Source organism: Chelonia mydas, chromosome 6, assembly GCF_015237465.2.
Source record: "Chelonia mydas isolate rCheMyd1 chromosome 6, rCheMyd1.pri.v2, whole genome shotgun sequence".
Lineage (NCBI taxonomy): Eukaryota > Metazoa > Chordata > Testudines > Cheloniidae > Chelonia > Chelonia mydas.
Window position 1 is genome coordinate 116,438,347 of NC_051246.2, and position 18,671 is coordinate 116,457,017.

General features: G+C 40.4%; 1 protein-coding gene across 2 annotated transcripts in view; it reads right to left on the reverse strand.

Annotated features, from left to right (window-relative positions):
• Positions 1 to 15,312: 15,312 nt before the first annotated feature.
• Positions 15,313 to 18,671, reverse strand: part of JAG2 (jagged canonical Notch ligand 2) — a 95,594-nt gene continuing 92,235 nt past the window's right edge. For both annotated transcript variants that reach the window (XM_037901086.2, XM_043548777.1), the window contains one exon: positions 15,313 to 17,611. In XM_037901086.2, the coding sequence (XP_037757014.2) occupies positions 17,130 to 17,611 (482 nt within the window). In that variant the 3' untranslated portion in view covers positions 15,313 to 17,129. The remainder of the gene's footprint in view (positions 17,612 to 18,671) is intronic.

An 18,671-nucleotide genomic window follows, 5' to 3' on the forward strand; every position in this document is an offset into this window, starting at 1 on the left:
AGTACACACTGGAAAACATAATCCCAACTGTACACCCACAATGATGGGGCCTAAATTAGCTGTTAGATCTCAAGAAAGATCTTGGTATCATCATGGATAGTTCTCTGAAAACATATGCTCAGTGTGCAGCAGCAGTCAAGAAAGCGAACAATGTTAGGAACCATTAGGAAAGGGATAGATAAAACAGAAAATTTCATCATACCACTATGTAAATCCATGGTACGCCCACAACTTGAATAATGCATGCCGTTCTGGTCGTCCCATCTCAAAAGATACATTAGAATTGGAAAAAGTTCAGAGAAGGGCACATAGGTGCCGACCTCCCCGGGGAGCGGGGTGCTTTACCCCCCACCCACAAGGTCCCTCCCCCACTCCACATCTTCCCCCTAGCCCCCACCCCTTCCCTGCCCCCACTCCACCCCTTCTCCCAAGCCCCCACCTCTTTCCCTGAGTGCGCCGTGTCCCCACTCCTCCCCCTCCCTCCCAGAGCTGACCTGAATGCCATGAAACAGCTCTTCGCGGTGGGCAGGAGGGGCTGCGGGGAGAGGGAGGAGTGATCAGCGGGGCTGCCAGTGTGGGAGGGGCTTTGGGGGGCAGAGGGGAGAGTAGGTAGCTTGGCTGCCGGTGGGTGCTAAGCACCTGCTAATTTTTCTCCCTGGGCACTCCAGCCCTGGAGTGCCCAGAGAGTCGGCACCAATGGTAGGGCAACAAAAATGACTTGGGGTATGGAACAGCTTCCATCTGAGGAGAGATTAAAAGGATTGGCACTGCTCAGCTTAGAAAAGAGGTGATGAAGGAAGGATATGACAGAGCTCTATAAAGTCATAAGGCATGTGGAGAAAATGAATAAGGAAGTATTATTTACCTCTTTACATAACACAAAAAACAGGGGTCACCTGATGAAATTAATAGGCAGCAGGTTTAAAACAAACAAAGAAGTACTTCTTCACAAAACAGAGTCAACCTGTGGAACTCATTGTGAAGGCCAAAAGCATAACTGGATTAAAAAAGAAATACATAAATTCATGGAGGATAGGTCCATCAATGGTCAGATGGTCAGGGACACAACCTGTTAGCTGAGCTTAACATGCAGTTGAAGAACATGTATTCAGAACGGAGAACAAATTGAATCCTAATCCCTTTCATGCATTTTAAAACACAGAACAGGAGAGCCAAAGCTTCAATCCATACAGTGTACAGTCCAGAATAGAAAAAGAATTAAGAACAGCCAAACCAGATCAGAGCTGTGATTCAGCTAATCCAGTACCCTCTGTCCAAATCAGACTCATGCACCATCTAGGCCAGATGTTTCTTAGAGAAATGCAAGAAATTCTGGAGAAACAGTTACGAAATAGCTAGTCCAAGGGGAAACTTACTTCCTAACCTATTTTCGATATAGGTTGGCTTATACCCTGAAGTATGAGAGTTTTGTAACCCTTCCAAAACTCGTGTGTAAACATGGTGTGTTCGAATTCTTGCTATTATAGCTCTGGCTGTTCATATAAGCTCCTTTTTTGAATCCCATTCTTGGTAAAGATTCTACTTAATATCAAATGTCTATCAAGCACATGAACTAAAACATCCGAGGAGCAGACAGTCTGGGCAATTCAGTAAGTATCAGCCAGGAGATAGCAAAAACAAAAACAAGAAGCTGGAAAAAAGTCAAAGTCTGGTCAGAAAATACAGGACTATTTCAACCAAACTTTGCAGCCTTAATGCTATATTGTCTCTAAAGAGAAATCCACGATGCAAGAGCAGTAAAACTAGAGCACACCAGGAAACCTCTAAGTGGTGTCGATGTAATCAGGCTGCAAACACAGTATACCATGAAACGGAAATAACCTTGAATGTCTGCTGGTATTTTTCGCTGGAAAGCAACAACAGGATATGATAAAGGGACAGAAGTATGGAGTTGGCTGCCAGCACTTACCTAGCTCCATAAATTACGTACTGCTACTCCACATACTGAAAGGAGCAGGAAGAGAGGAGAAGAGTCTTTTTATGGCATTCTCCTGCATGTGATGCTTTTAAAGGCACTATTCTAGGAGTGATGTCAGTTTTGGCCAATCAGCATTGGCTTATATTGTGAGGTCATAAGCAACGGGATATTTACTCCAGGAATGGCTACATTGGTGGACCAGATCTTTGCTTTTCTAGGCACTCAGAATGCCCATAAGGTGTTTTGCGGGTGGAAGGAACGGGCCACTAAATGGCCTCACTCGTTCGAGAGATTTGGCTAAATGCTTGACGTCAGGCTCCACAAAATCCTGAACTTAAGCTAAACAAATGTTGCCAGCTGAATTCTATTTATTTTTGGCAGGGTTATTAATTCTTGTTTCTAATGAGCAATTAAAAATGACTGGAGATGAGCCTGAACCAGACCTCTGGAAAATCAAAACTCTCCATGTTTTGGAAGCCTTTGCACAGGGATCCTAGTTTAGCAACATATGCCCAATAGTAAGAGTAGCGCAAAAGCCAACATAATGTATATTTTCAAAACCAAATACCTACATTTAGGCAGCTACTTAGAAGCCACCCGACATTAGAAGGGTGGGCACCCCTGTATTTCATTGAAGTCAACGGGCGCATAAGGTGCTCAGCTCCTTTGGCAAACAGGCTACTTATTTAAGTGCCTACATATAGATGTAGGTACCTAAATTTAGTCACCCGAACTTGAAAATGTTGGCCATATATTATGTCTGCTTCATTGACTGGTGTTTGTATCTGGCTGCGCCTCTTCATGCTCAGATGCCCTTAGAAGGCATTGGATCTTGGAACGCACTAACTGTGTGCTGTCACTCATCAAAAGGTTTTTATCCATGGTGACATGGTGCAAAGTAGATTCTCCTCCTCACTTTTTTAAAGGATATCGCTGCACTTGAGATAACCTCCCGGGCTTATCTGTACTGAAAGTAATGTCATCAGGCTGTCAGAACACCTCCCTCAAATCAGCTGAGTTGGTGTCATCTTATGTATTGGGTGTGTAAGGAATGCCTAAATGTGTGAGGTTTGTCATTTTACAGCTGTTCAATGGGGCCCTTTCAAGGGAGAGTTTGGCTTCATATCTGCCTTCAGAAGCAATCAGCAATCCAAGCAAAACTAAAGAGGCAGACACACTGCACTTCAAAGTGTGTGGACAAGGCAGGATCTAGGGACACCAAGCCTATTCTGTCATTTGTCTCCGAGTATTGCCCGTTCTCTAAGCGAGAAGGGATCGTCTATCTCCTCTCAGCTTTTCATTTGCTCCCAATTACTTAAGTGTTCAAATGCAGCACTGTAAACATCTCCATAGTATTTAGACTATAAAAAAATAAAAATTAAAAATATTAACCTGCAGATGGCAGATCCTGTTAGTTTTCCATTTCTGTCTCCTTTCCAGAATCTGTGGCTTGAATCCTCCACGGTAATTCTAGCCTTGGTAATAAACGCGCCTGATGGACAAACAGCTCTGTGGCCGAGGCGTGCACCATTCAAACACGCCATACAAACACATGCCTGCTGGACCATCTATTAGCCATCTGATCAGAGTTGAGTGCTCGCAACTACACAAGTCTTACATCCATCACCCAGTAATAGAGCAAGACCCTACCTATAGTGGTGCCTACAGCTGGTCAAACTGTTCACAGAGTGCAATATATTCATGCAGTGAAGCTTAATTTTTCCATCTGCAAATTGCCTGACTGAATTTTACAGACCATTCCCTTTCTGCAGTTGTTTGAAGAACTGTTTCTGCCTACAGCTTGTTCAGAAAGTGGCCACTGGTTCAGCCTTTGCTCTTTTTATTTTTTAAGGCACATCATATGACTGGTCAGTTATATGACATGTACTGTTTCCAATACCTGATAGGGTGAACATAATGTTAGGTTTCTGGTGTTTTTGTGCAAACTTATATGTGAAAAGGCCAACGGACAAATATCCCCACAGAAACAAGGGAGGCTATGAGAGTATGTCAGTGAGGAAACCCTCAGTGCTGTCTTGAATTGTTGGAGAGCGCATAGATAGCACAGTTACAGGGGCCTCCAGAAAACCGCAGACAGATGGATGCTCAGATAGATTTCTGCAACATTCACCCATCTCCAGGGGTCATTCGCATTGAAATCACCTCTATTTATCCATGTCAGGCCATCTTACACTCTAAAATGCTTTCCAGCTAAACTCAGGTTTAAAAGACCAAAAAGCTGCAGCGCTCACTCATTACGCTTTTAAAAGCTGTAAGAGAAGCTAGATTACATGGCATTGAGAGCCATAAACTTTTTGGCATCAATTATTTATTACTGATGACTAAGGAGCAGGAATGTTATTTGTTGACTTCAGTCAGATCAGAACAGGAGAGCAACGCACGTCACTTGACTGTTAGGAGACGCACCCAAATATTTTTCAGACAGAGGTATGGATTTTGCTATTCTTTGAGCTTATTGTTTTAAATTCACTTACAAGTAAAAACACAAACTCTTGTCAGAGTGCTCACAGTCAAAAATGTGTGGCTTATGCTAAGAGTCATATTGGGCAAATATACTACTACTAACATTGTAATGAACACATTTATATTCGAAAACACTGTAGCATGACGTCTTGTTTTAAAGTTGATTTACTAGGGAAGTGTCAAATATAAAGAGAAGGGTAACCACCTTTCTGTATACAGTGCTATAAAATCCCTCCTGACCAGAGGCAAAGTCCTTTTACCTGTAAAGGGTTAAGAAGCTCAGGTAACCTGGCTGGCACCTGATCCAAAATGACCAACGAGGGGACAAGATACTTTCAAATCTTGAGAGGGAGGGGAAAGACTTTTGGCTGTCTGTGTGATACCTTTGCTGGGAACAGATCAAGGATGCAAGCCCTCCAACTCCTGTAAAGTTAGTGAGTAATCTAGCTAGAAAATGTGTTAGGTTTTCTTTGTTTTGGCTTGTGAAATTTGCTGTGCTGGAGGAAATGTTATTCCTGTTTTTGTGTCTTTTTGTAACTTAAGGTTTTGCCTAGAGGGATTCTCTGTGTTTTGAATCTGACTGCCTGTAAGATTATCTTCCATTCTGATCTTACAGAGTTGTTCTCTTACCTTTTTTTTTGTTCTTCTAATAAAGTTCTGGTTTTTAAGAATCTGATTGGGTTTTTTGGGTCTTAAAAATCCAAGGCTGGTTTGTGCTCACCTTGTTTATTCTCAAGCCTCCCCAGGAAAGGGGGTGTAAGGGCTTGGGGGGATATTTTGGGGAAAATAGGAACTCCAAGTTGTCCTTTCCATGTTCTTCATCTAAATCACTTGGTGGTGGCAGCATACTGTTCAAAGACAAGGCGAAATTTGTGCCTTGGGAAAGTTTTAACCTAAGCTCTTAAAAATAAGCTTGGGGGATTTTCATGCGGGTCCCCACATCTGTACCCTAGAGTTCAGAGTGGGGAGGGAACCCTGACAGGAGGAAAGAGAGTCAGACTGATTAGGAATGCTTAAGCAGTAACTTAAAGTAATATGAAACTGAATTAGAAAGCAGCGTATCAACTGTAATATTGAAGAAAACAGTTGAAAAAAATCAGTAGGCTGTAGAAATGGGAGGTTCAGCAATTTCTATACATCTCTTCTGTGTTCATGTGGCCGCCTCCCCATCTGATCATCATTTCTACTCACAAAGCATCTGCGAAGTGGGACAGTGCTATTATCCTCAGCGTACAGCTCTACCAATCAGCTTGCCCAGGGTCACAAAGGAAGTCCATGGTAGAGCCAGGAATTAAACCCAGGCCTCTCCAGTCTCAGACTATGGCCCTAACTACTGGACAGCCTTCCTTCCAAAGTCAAAACCCGTGGGGCACTTTACATGCTAGTCAATTAAACAAGAGAGGACAGTTTAAACCGGACCATTATCCTTGGATCATCGGGGCGGATAGGCTGAAGTCTAGCAGTGTTCTGAATAAAAGGAGTCTCTGATCAGAGAGTTAATCTGACCATCAGACCACACCATCATATCTTGGCTCACACCTACATTCCTGAGCCTGGTCAAGTAACGAGGCCGTTGTCAAAATTAGCACGTCAAAAGAAAAGGTTGTCCCAAAAATGCAGGTGAGCGGACAGCATATGTTTATGTGAGATGGTGAATGGTTCCCTCAAATTATCTAGCTCTGGACTGCAGTGAACTAGAAGAATTTAAACACTGATCCTAGACAACCTTTTGGCCAAAGGTTCTTTTGGAGTGTCACCCATTTCTGCACATGGGAAGGGTTCCAAGGGCAGTTCCAACTTGGTCACTTTTCTCTCTCAAACAGGACTCAATCTGATTGTAGTGGGACCCTGAGCACTGCAGTTTTTTGGCTCTCCCTCTCCCAGGTCCTAAAGAGGTTTCAAAACACTCCTGTGTGGTATCAAAAAGTGGTTGTTTTTTCCAGGCTGGCAAACAGCATGCGTTATGCAAGTTATGGAGAGCAGTAAATCTGACATGAACATGTGTCAGAGCCTGGAAATACCCTCAGCCATTCCCATGATCCAGAGAACTCCAAGGGTGGGAAGTTGGAATTATTTTCCTTTCTCCCCTGAGCATGGAGAAGCCAGACAAGAAGCCTATACACCATCATCCCTGCATTTACCCTCCTCCGTGCCCAGCCAGTGCTTCCCCTCACCACTCCCCCACCTCTAGCTGGCAGTAACCTGGTGGCTCCTTTCACTATGCCCCCAACCCGAGTCTGTACTTCTCCTAGTCTCTTACCTGCTTCTCAATACTCACTGCACCAGGACCTTTGTTTGGAAAAAAGTCCAAAATGGAGGACAGGCCATGGATAAGCTCACAAAGGGCTTTGTTAACTCCCAGTTGGAGCTAGGACTTGAGGAGAAGCTTCCCCAAGGCAAAACAGTGACACACACAGCCTCCAGCCAGATGATCAGGCCTCCAATAGATCTTGGGTCCCGGTGTGCTGAATTCCACTCCTGGGAGGTAGAGGAAGAAGGGGGGGAAACCCTGGCCCATGTCATCCCCCCTCCCTGCTCATTCTGTTGTAATAAATGGCCAATCATAATAGATATACCTACCCAATAAATGCAACCCTGAAGAGATCCCTGCAACCTTGCAGAGTCTTGTGCAACCACGGATGGGAATGTTCAGCACCAGATGGAATGGTGGCAATGTCTCACTAAAAGAGAGAGCCAGCCTAGCTCGGTTTCAAAACACTACAAGGAGCACACTCAAAGGAATTCCACGCAAGAGCTATAGCCAAACTCTCACTGAAAACAATTCTTGAGCCACAATGTCACAGATCCCCATAGGGCAGACTCAAGACCCGCTCAGTATTTGCATGTTTCTCACACAGCACCATCTCCACTTGAAGGACACTGCAGAGACTTGAATTTCAGATGGGCTTGAGTGCCCATGGCTCCCATTCACTTTAATAAGAGGTGTATGTGCTCAGTACCTCTACGGGAAGAGAGGAAGTTATATTGGGCCAGTAGGGCTCAAGTATGACCAGCAATACCTGGGAGAGCATCACCTTATGCCAGTATTTTCTTCTTCAAAAAGTCTCAAAAAAAATATCAACCAGCTAAAAAAAAGCAGGATATCACAGATCCCAGTAATAAGCAATAAGGTGGGTGTTTTATACACCAAGACCTTTACCCCTTACTGAGATCTGAACATTACCATACTTCCGATCTGAATCTGAAAGTCCTGAACTTATGAACCACTATTTATAATGCAGTAGCACCTACATCAAAAATTTCAACCCCCTCCCCCTCCAAAGTGGCTCCTGAGTATATTCAAAACCTGCCTCATCCAGCTCCAGATACCAAAAATCTGACAAGCCACAGTAGAGGGCCCTTTGAAAGCTTGGAAGGAACCATCTAACCGAAAACCTTTTGACCTCACTCCAGTGTGATATTTTAAAATTGTTTGGAGTAATTGCTGCTATAGCACCTTAAGCAGCTATCACACCATTTTGTATCAATGAGCAGGCTGGCTTTCATCTGGGTTAGTCAGACCGGACAGCTTCTGAACTTGACACAACTTATCAGAGACGGATACGAAAGGGGATTGATTATGGGAGCTGGGTTTGTTGATCTCTCAACTGCCTAACGATACAGTCAACCATTGTGGACTCCCTGCCAAGATATTAATGTTAATGAAGAACCACCACTTCACAAAGCTAATACAGACCATACTGGAGAACAAAAGATTCTTCGTGAACTTTTGTGGAAAATGGAGCAGAAGACAATGATGGAAGAATTTCATCCCATGAGGAAGTGTCTTAGCACCTACATTAATTTAATATTTATACAAATGAGCAGCCAAGCTACCCCAGCACAAGGACCTTTATCTGCACAGATGACCTGTGGGTCACCAGCTGGTGCAAGGAGTTTGGTATACTACAGAGTACTCTGGTGAATGCACTTAACAGCCTAGACAAGTACTATTCAGCCAACTAACTGCATACTCACCCAGCAAAGATGGAAGTCAGTGCATTCCATCTCAAATACAAGAAGCCAAATGCTAACTCAACATCAGCTGGCTTGGGATGAAGTTTACTCACTCCATAAATCTCATATACCTTGATGTTAGTCTCTGCCAGACACTCTTTTGAGCTCACATAGAAAAAACTAAAGCCAAGGTTAGCATGCAAAGCATTCTCAGCAAGCTGGTTACATCAAAGTGGATAGCAGACCCATTCACTCTGATCAACAGGACTGGAACGTTGCTACTTCTCTGCTGAATATGTTTGTGCAGTGTGGGCATAATCCCCTCACACAAAGAATCTGGACCCTGTACATTACATCGTCTGCTGCTATATTACAGGATACCTTAAGCCTAGCCATGTCAACAGCCTCTATATCCTTGCAGGCATTACTCCTCCTGATATGCGCCTGGAAGCTGAGAGCATAAGACAATGTGCAGATCCAAGACTTCTTACTCTATGTGAGTTGACAGAAGACACAACAAAGTTTTCTGGCCCCTGCTAGTCCCCTCATGTTGAAGCCTTGTCTGTTTGGGTGACAGTTACAGCAAAGAAGAGCAGGGAATGATCCTATAGCCGTGTGCTCCAGCTCCCGCCAGCCCAGCTCATACCACCCAATGCAGATCAGCTCTGCACTATATGGTATTGCCTTAAAATCGATGCCACACTGGAGTTGGCCAGTCTACAGATGCGATGATCAAGTGGGATGACATCACTGGCCCTACTACCTTTTCCTGTAACAAAGATCCTCAAAATAGGAAACATCTCCCACTACGACAGTTGCTTGGGCACGAATGCACTTCTAGTGGCCTGGCGGCGTGCAATGATCAGGCAATCGCAAGTGCGCAAATGTGGCAGGAAGCAGTATGAGCACATGACAAGCAGCAGCACCTAGCGAGAGCTTGACCGAGTCGGGACTCCATTGTGCTAAGCACTCTACAAAGCTGGAGTGAGCAATGGTCCCTGTCCCAGCCCGCGTATGAGAATGATGGTAAGACAGAGCAGGTGGATAATGTAAACGAGCAGGCAGGGGATTGGAGGGAAGTAGGAGAGGGTAACAGAAATAGCAGGGCATTTTAGCATAGACCTGATGTGTGCTGTATTTGGAGTCATTCAGTAATCACAACGGTCACTTGAACTGGATTCACAAATTCTGGATTAACAAAAGTTGAGCTACAGACCCAAACATTTGGGGTCGGGCCCAACTCTCTCATATATAAACACATATATCAGAGATTACATCTGTGGAGGTTATGTTCATGCGATAAACTAATTTAACATGCATCTTTGAATGCCTCACCTGTTCTGTCCCCTACTGCCTTACCCCAGGATTCATTCCAACATTCCAACTACCAAGCAGCTTCAAACAGCTGCCTATTTTAAAGCCACACACACACACGTTGCTCCACATTACAGCTGTCTGAGGCCTGTAAGAGGCAAAATTGAGTCCTAGCTCAGGAATGGCTTTATGTATTGCACCTGTGCTAACTCACAGCCTTGCATAGGCTGTGAAGTGGAGATTATCAACTCCTACATATATGGTATATAAAGAACACCTGATGGTGTGGTGTGATATGAAAGTAAATTTTACTGGCACTTGTAGGAGGGGATCTGCATAACTCCCTTTCGGCTTTAGAATATATGAATAATGTAACCATCCAAAATTCAGGCTGACAAAAAGTACTGCATATCTAAAGCTGTGTGTCCATACCCTCAATTATATCTATTTCCAGACAAAAACTACTTTAAAATGGAGTTAAGATTGAGAGTGCCTCAATCTTATAATAATTTAGGATAATACACAGAACAGGAATGTTGTAATTATCCCAAAATCAACACAACATGCCTAGATTTCTTTCAGGTATGGAAATTCATAGTTCAGACACTCAAACAATCTTAATTATTTCCTATGGTGACACCAAACAACAACTATAAGATCATGATCGAGGTAGTGTAGTGTTGCACTTATGGTCCCATATTAGAATAAGTGGATTTTTTAAAAAAATCAAATGTTTTTTCTTTTCTCTCTGTAGGGCTTTCAGTTATGAAGAGCCATAGGAAAATAACTGCCACTAATCCAAAACACAAAGCCTTTCCAAACATAGCCTATGCAGAAACTTTCAGTGAGTTTTAACTGTAAGGGACGTTTGAAGAGGCTTTGTTATTCTGTTGCTAGGATCATTTGGGAGAAAAACTGTCCAATACCCAGTGGTAAATTTCTTAAAATGACCCAATCAACTTTTACCTCAAGCTAACTAAATTGCCGGAAAATTCTGTAAAAAAACAAAACAAAACAAAAACCAAAAAAACCCAACCAACCAGAAAGTGTTCTTTACTCAAAGTAAGTACTCAAATTTTGTGGAGGATACACTATATTCTTCCTACATAAAGTACTTGAATCCCTGCTTTAGGTGTAAAACTCAACCTTAACCATGGAATGTATTATACAGTTATGGCAGGACTCTTCAGATGTCACTGTTAAATAACTTGCAAAATTGTGTAAGTGTGAAAAAACTGCTGCAGTTAGTCTTGTAATAGATTGTTTTGGGGGGAGCTGTTGCGAGGGGAGTTCTCTGTTTTAATCTGCCTAACTAGAGTCAATTTTTAGAGCAGAGTTGATCCTTTAGAGCCAGGCATTGGTGATTGCTTGCATGTCATTTGTGACTAGCTCTGTTCCAGGACTGGTCTATATATTGTTTTATGTACAAAGCTACACAAGAAAAGATCCTGAGTCTGTAACACAGATGTCTTTTCCAACAGGAAGCTGAGGTGTAATGCCTTGACGTTTGTTACCATTTAGGAAGACAATACACACCCAACAATTTTCATATGCTCATACATACCCCATTGTACTAAATGCCTGTTAGAGTACCCAAGAGAAAGACAAAAGCAGAAGAGCAGATTTAAAAAGAAAATTGACAATTATTTATTACACTGAAAGAATTTTTTTTTAAAATTTTTTGTAGAGTTAGGTACTGTATGTGTGGGTGGGTAAGTGAGGTAGTTGTAAAAGGTTATGTCAAATGTGTTATAGCCCTTCATACTATGCCCTGGTTTACCCCCTCTTAACTATTTTACTATCTGCTTCTTTATTCTGAGCCCTACAACAGTAAATAAAAATAAAGTTTAACAAGAACTGTGGATGTTTAGAAAGGTCTCTTGTATTTATTCTTAATGCTACTAAGTGATATCCAAAAATGATAATTCAAATTACACCTCACTTCTGCCAGTTCGCCTTTGAGAAGGGAGGGAAAGTAGAGTACAAGACTCCCTTCCTCCCAAAAAAAACTCGGAACAAAACCCAACAAAATAAAAAGGTACATTAGATCACAACCAGCATCTATTCACTATGAGTTTTAACTGTCTGGGTAGTTTGAAGCAGCTTTGTTACTCTACAGCAGCCACAGGAAAGAGACACACTTTCTCTCCGTGGTCACCCACTATTTATTAGGATCATTCTATGGACCCTTACTTTGGGCAATTAGCAGTCAAGGGTGTAAAGGAGAAAGCTCCCGCTGTTTGTAGAGATTCTATGCTGCCCCTCCAAGAGGTACATAAATATATAAATAATAAGTCTGCTTCGGGGCCCAATGCCATGAGCTATGCAGTCTAGTTACTCTCCCCAGGTACTGGGAAATACCCTTCCATAAATTCCATGTAGTTCATTAATGTAATAAAGGCAACATCAAGTTATTTTTCTACAATCAACTTTTCACTCAGGCACAATTTGAACTCAAGGGGATTAATTAACTGGCCCGCTGAAGAACAAAAACAAACAGCAGACGGCAAAGGGCCAGAAGAACCACAAGCAACACAACTCGGTAAGGTGTTCCAGGTCAGTAGCGCACTGGAGCATAAAAGTGAAATTACTTTCAGAAAACCCCAAAAGGGGAGGTGTACAAGGTTTCTTTGTGAATATACTCGAAAGGCTACATATTAAAAGTCATGCAGTACAAAATTCCTTCTTACACAGATAGGTCACTGACCAGACTAAAACATGATCTCTCTGAGCGGTTTTACCGAAAATAATGTGATGTTGGCATAATGTTCAAAAAATATCTATAGTAGCAAGCACGCTAGTGGCACATTGCAGAAATTTATGGGAAAGATTAAAATGCAAGGAAACAGTACAGATGACAGACAGTGGTTTAGAAGGAGAGGGGGAAAAAGAGATGCAATTAAAAAACAAACAAACCTTAAAAGTGACTGAGCCTTTATATTTCTTACAGATTTCTTTAGTTTATATTTGACATTTGTTTTAGGGTTAATAAAGATTAAAAGCTATCCCACTCTCCTCTTTAAAGGCAATTCTCAAAAATACCTCCTCTTCCTTCCTTTCTGTCCAGGTGCCTCATTCCAAGTAATTTGTCTTGTCACCACATGCAAGTATCATGGAACAATGCCATTTATGCAGTAGGGAATCCATCCAGTATAGCATGGAAACCAAGATCACGCAATCTTGTTTTGCTGCATGATTTCAGAAGTATACCCAAGTGGGAGTGCTCCTTGAACGAGATGGATAGCAACACCAATAGTCTACATCGACCATTTTACTGTGACACCCTAGATATATTGGGGTGGGTGTGTATTGGCCCTTTGAAGAAAATACACAGAGTGAAGCTTTTTTAAGTATAGGAAAGGTCAGATATTTCAATATTAACTTGCTATCACCCTTTACAGTCTCATTTATAAACATAACCTACAAGACACTAGGTTAATACTTGTTTTGTGGAATACGGGAAGCGATCTTGTAATTCTTTATAATCATTTGCTTATGCACATAAAATGCACTAGTTTTTTGGCATGGATATGTTTTCACTTTGGAATGTGTAAGGGTAACCCCTTCCCTTATGAAGTGGTTCAAAAACACTAGCAACTTTTACCTCTGGTAAGCACAATAGCTGTTTGAAGATTTGTATTTCAAATGCAGTGTTTTATATTGCTTAGTGATCTCAAACATTGTTAAATTACTTGATATGTGACACCAATTATTTAAATAAGCAAAATTAGCTTTACAAATACCATTTGTTAGGACCCAACTCCAAGCTCTTTGGTGGATAGCAAAAGCCATATAAAAATACAACCTGTAATTTCTCATTCTGCTGCAGCTGTAAAAGTCTTTGCAATTGTTTGTGTTTGGACATCAGTCATCCAAAACAGCCAGTAGGGACATCCCATCAATATCAGCACTAACTTCTAATACTAAAGTCTTTCCCCTACCCTCTGCAGCAGGTAGCCACAAACATCGGTAGGAGTTCCCAAAGGCAACAGGCTGAGTTTCTGCATCTTGAAAAGATATTTTCTTCTCTGACAGTCATAAGCAGCTAGTGCTGATCCCCTACTGATGTGGAGTGGGGATATCTTCTAGCAAATACGAAATCCTGGAAAAACCAAGATTGGCTTTAGGAAGTCATAAGGGGAGTGATGTCTCTTCACTATAGCTTTGGATGTTTTTTGTGGAACCAAATTTGTTGTATGGTTCATGTACTCCCCTGCAGGAATCAGGCTTATCAGCCTAAAGTAAAAGCAGATAATTCCTGAAGTATTTCAGAAACAGCTCTAGTTTAAGTCAAGCAATATTAGTTCTTCAGTGAAAATGTATGTATTAACTGGATGAAGATTGAAAGATGAACTTTCAGGCTATATAGTGTTCAGTGCCCCGGTTCTCCCTAACCCCAGATCAGGTGCTAGGCAACACCACAGCACTGAGTTCCATATTTCACTAGAAATATTAGTCTGTCAGTAGAGGAACTATTTACAGTAGAACCTCAGAGTTACAAATTCTTCAGGAATGGAGGTTGTTTGTAACTCTGAAATGTTCATAACTGAACAAAACGTTATGGCTGTTTTCAAAAGTTTACAACTGAACATTGATTTAATACAGCTTTGAAGCTTTACTATGCAGAAGAAGAATGCGGCTTTCCATTTATTTTTTAGTAGTTTACATTTAACAGTACTGTACTTTTTTTTTTATTATTATTGTCTTTGCTGCTGCCAGATTGCGTACTTCCAGTTCCAAATGAGGTGTGCAGTTGACTGGTCAGTTCATAACTCTGAGGTTCTACTGTAGTATATTAGAGGCATCATAGGTTTGCATTAATCAAGTAAGTCCCACTATATTTAAGCCATGTAAGTTACTACAATTGGCAAGGATACAGTTGTACCTAAAGCAGACCATATACTAATATGGTGTCGTCGAGTACAAGGACTGGACAGCTGCAGAGAGGTGGAGGTCTGTTTAGGAGAGTTGCTTTTTTTCTTCCTTTAAAAAAGTTTTACACTCACTGCAAGTACTTAAATCATGCTGTAGAATGTTTTAGAGTCTCCCATCTTCAACTGATGAAGCAGGGGAATATAGCAGTAGAAAGGCTACTGTTTACATTAGCCAACAGTTGAGGCTGGAGCCCCTCCATATGGTGCTCAGTTCTGATAGGTAACGTATCAGCTAAAAGCACTCTTAGTGCTCCTGAAATAGAGATGGTGAAGGACAAAGTCTGGAATTTGATCTGGAAGCTAAAGATGGATACAATAGTGCCACCTGGTTCCATTTCTAGAGCTAGTTGTCATGTTGAACAGTAAAGTATTCCATTTTGATGGAGCATCAAGGCAGCCAATCAGATCGCACAAGATACTGCTACCATTTTCCCTTAAGTGTGCGGATGTTCAGAGGAAGCCAGTTACACAGGGCTATAGGAACAACCCACAGCTAAAGCAGCACTTTGGTTCCTCGTTAATCTCACCTCCCAATTGACTCAAATTTGAAAGTGCTGCTGCAGAAGCAAAGTAAAATGGACTTCTTGAAATAGCAGCTGAACCCACTACTCTGCCCTTCAAAGTAGGATGATGTTGTTCAGCAGAATCATAGGCGTATAGAATGCATTTTGAAAGCAAACACAGTTTAAAATGTATTACACACAATGAGGGAATCATTTTATTAGATTATGGAAGACAGCAGCATTTACAGTACAAAAAGTTACAAGGGTAGCAGAAAGTATTTTTGGTTTAAATACTTAGGATTATACTGGGGAACATGTGAAGGATAGTACCCTTTCTAAAGCTACCTCCTAAACCAGGATATCAAAATAAGTTTTGAATATTTAGCACAAAGTAAAAAAAGTTACAACAAACATTGTTATAAAATGCTTTAATAAATAGTTTTCTTCTGAAAGTTATTTAAGAACATGTCAAACAAAATGTACTAAACAGAAGATCCTGCAAAACAATTCCTGCGTTCATGTATAAAATAATTGGTTTCAAAACATTCATGTTTACATTGTTCATTGGCCAGGGTTTATACTTTTAGATAAACATCCGCTCTTCTCACTGGTAGGATAACTAAGTGTATGCAGGGTTATGTTTTTCCAGTAATTAAAATAAACGTATAGTTTGCCCAGTTATAGCAATAATAAAGCTTTTAAAAAGTCAAAAACAAAATGCACAAGCCTTCCATTACGAACAACCATTTCTCTTGAGGTACTCCATCTTCTGACTTTGCCAACCGTTTTCTTAGAGCAATAGATGAATAAGCACAACAGAAACAAGAATGAGGAAAATATTGTTCCCTTCATTAGGCCTGTATTTAAATGCAAAAAATATGCAATACCACATGTAATTAACATTCACAAAAGAAAAATGCCTTGCTATGTTGTACTGTACAGTATATGCACCCTCTAGTGTTCTTGAGATGGGAAGAACTTGGGTAAAACAAACGTTTCTGGACCTATTTACACCTAAAATGGTTGTGTTCCAATGTAAATACAAATGACCAACAGATTCCTAACATTGATTGTATTAACTAACATCATCTTCTTATCTGGACATAATACAAAAAAGTTTTATAAACTGCCATAAAACCTCCCTTTTGGCAACATAAATTAAAAGGAATGACGTAAAAAAAAGACCAAAATATTTTAAGTTATTAAATCAAATATACAGAGTGATTCATTTAATATATACATATTTACAAAAAAAGCATTTTCACAATTACAAAATAAACCATGTCAGTTCTCGCAATTTAACTATATCGGTATGGCAGTCTTTGACAGTTGCTATAGAAAAAGTTTAATCTCAAGGCACTTGTCACATGCTTCAATACTGCAATTCTAAAGTAATTAAAACAAAAATAAAAAGGCCACTTTTAAACCACAGTTGAAAGATCTCTATAATTTTTGTTCCTGTTACAAAGTGTGTAAGGCAAATTTGAAAAAAACTTACAGAAGCTACTAACGTAACAAGTGCAGTGAGCTGCCATTAATAGAGATTTGAAGTCAAGAAACAGTTTAAGTTCACACAATTTCCTCAACCAGGAGGTTTTAAAGCCACCATTAAATTAGAGCAAGTAATAAAAAGAAATACATTCTGTAAACAGTGTACAGTCTCTTGTAATAAACTTTACACATATATTGAAAATACAACCTCTCTCCTCTGCCATACAGCGAGTGTATTACAAGTAAACTTTACAAAAATAGCAACTATCAAAGATTACTTTTTTTTTCATCTGACAGTCATTGAATAATTTATACAAGGCTAAAGAAACAAAATAAACTTTTTTTTTAAATTTTATTGTTTTTTATTTAATTTTTTTTTTTTTTACGCAAAATAAAGAAACTATGAACATTTGACTCCAATATTTTAGTCCTTGATGCAAAATGGAGATGTCAATTTCCCCCTCCCCATTAAGTGTAGGCACAGTACGCCTATGTTCTGAATACAGGTTAGCCTCTACCGCCTTCAAAGTTTGATGCATTCACATTTTTTACAGATCTGTTGTCCATTTTGTTTATATGATGGGATTTCTTTACCGGACTGCTCTCTGACGTGTCAGATGCCTTTGCTGACAAAGGCATTGAGAGTTTGTTTGTGAGGAATTTGTCCATTTCTAAGACTTCTCTTTCCTCCTCCTCCTCCTCCTCATCCTCTTCCTCATATTCTACATACTCCTCCACTGCATCACAAGTTCTTTTTTGAGGAGATATAAAATTTTTGCATTCGTAATGAATGTCTTTGTTACTGTAAGGTTTGTCTATAGGATTTCTTATGGGATTTAAAGGTGCCCATTGGTTGTTGGTACTCTCCTCTCTATGTGGGCGATTTCTCTCTCGCTCTTTTCTTCTCTTTCGAGTCCACCACACACAGATGATTATACAAGTCAGCCACACAATACTAAAAACTACACAAAGTATTGGAACCAGATAATCTAGGGGACAAACCAAAACAGAAAGCCTGGTTATTGAAACTAGTTAGACAACGCTGAGCATCTGCGATAAGAAATATCCATACATATGCTGCAGGTACATCCTCTCAGAATCCTTTTGGAAAGGATGGAATTGCCACAAAATATTAAGTTAATTTTCTGCTTGAAACTCTAGTCCTTTTGACTGGAAAAAACGGTTCCTGAGAAATATGATGGCAGAAAATCAGAGGAGATTTCTATTCTACTGGACATTGCTACATGAGTATATACCAGTGGTATGAAACACCATTATAACTACATTGATTAGTTGATATCTGGATTGACTTTCTTCCAGTTACCTTTCAGGAAGTAAAGTTACATATGAACTATATATTCATGGCTTCTCTCTCTTTATTGCATGTCTTTATGTGATGATACAGCTATTTTCTACTAAGTGTACCTATCCAAATACTTCTGCATATAGATAAAGCACTCTCTGTATACCCACACTTGAGTTAATGGAAACTATATTCCTTTCAAATGTGTCATATGGTTTTTTTTAAAACTTACTTTGTTTAATACCCTGAACACTGATCATGTAAATTTAAAAATATTACATCTAGCACTCTTAGAAGTAAAACTAACAAGCAGAAAAAAGTACAAGTTAGTTATTGACATTTGCTGCGACTGCATTCCGTCAGTGCAAACGTATTACCCTTTCTGCATATCACACTACAAGGTAACAGTCGATCAAAGTAGCAGTTTTTCTTCATTCCCTTTCTCTTCTCCCTTCCCAGCAAGCCCCATTGAGTGCTTCCACAGCTACATGAATACAGAAATATGGCAGAGAACAGGCTATTTTCCCTGCAAATTATGTTCTTTTAAATCAACCTCTGGTTGATCATTTGCTTTGGAAATGTATTTTTGCGAGCTACTTTTACATCCAGTGGAGGATAATTTTCTGTTTACTTCTCCAAAGTCAGGAAGGGAAGCAGTATTAGAAGCAAATATAGAAGAGGAAGTTTCAAGAGAATTCAAAAGATGGGATACTTTGTGCTTTTCTTTGAGACCTGGGGTATTGCTA